This window comes from Eimeria mitis, genomic scaffold (genome assembly GCF_000499745.2).
Source record: "Eimeria mitis Houghton genomic scaffold, Emh_scaff2332, whole genome shotgun sequence".
NCBI classification, from domain to species: domain Eukaryota; phylum Apicomplexa; class Conoidasida; order Eucoccidiorida; family Eimeriidae; genus Eimeria; species Eimeria mitis.
Genome location: NW_013570666.1, coordinates 1,574 through 2,212, shown reverse-complemented (window position 1 = coordinate 2,212; position 639 = coordinate 1,574). Strand labels below are relative to the sequence as shown.

General features: G+C 42.1%; 1 protein-coding gene across 1 annotated transcript in view; it reads left to right on the top strand.

Moving 5' to 3' along the window:
* The window catches only part of EMH_0052180 (uncharacterized protein), a gene marked incomplete at both ends in the record, with an annotated part of 1,912 nt that overhangs the window by 439 nt on the left and 834 nt on the right, over positions 1-639 (top strand). Inside the window, one exon of the mRNA XM_013496851.1 lies at positions 3-102. Coding sequence (XP_013352305.1) covers positions 3-102 — 100 coding nt within the window. The remainder of the gene's footprint in view (positions 1-2; positions 103-639) is intronic.

The following is a 639-nucleotide window of genomic DNA, read 5'->3' as shown; positions in this document are numbered from 1 at the left end:
AGCAACAGCAGCACCAGCACCAGCAGCAGCAGCAGCAGCAGCAGCAGCAGCAGCAGCAGCAGCAGCAGGAGCAGCAGCAGCAGCAGAAGTTTATACCTAAGAGTGAGTTCAGTGCATTCATCAATTTGTTTAATTTGTTTTATTATTTCTTCTGTTGTTTTTAATTTTCTCGATAAAATAAAAACTTCTTCGGTTGCTGCGCGGCGTAAAGAAGATAACTCTGCTGCATGTCTGAAACATAAACCCTAAACCCTCGTAAACCCTAAACCCTCGTAAACCCTAAACCCTCGTAAACCCTAATTATCCTAGTAAACCCTAAACCCTAGTAAACCCTAAACCCTAGACAAAAATTCAGAATGTAATTTACGGGTTAAGGGTTTAGAATAAGGAACCACAGCTAACACACTAAACCCTAAACCCTAAACCCTAAACCCTAAACCCTAGTAAACCCTAAACCCTAAACCCTCGCTGACTTTTTTTGCAGCAAAATAATCTGCGCCTCAAGAAAATGATTTCTCTTATCGAGCTCCAACGCATCCTAGAAACACCACACACAAACCCTAAACCCTAAACCCTAAACCCTAAACCCTAAACCCTAAACCCTAAACACTAAACACTCTCAGGATGAAGTGCAACATG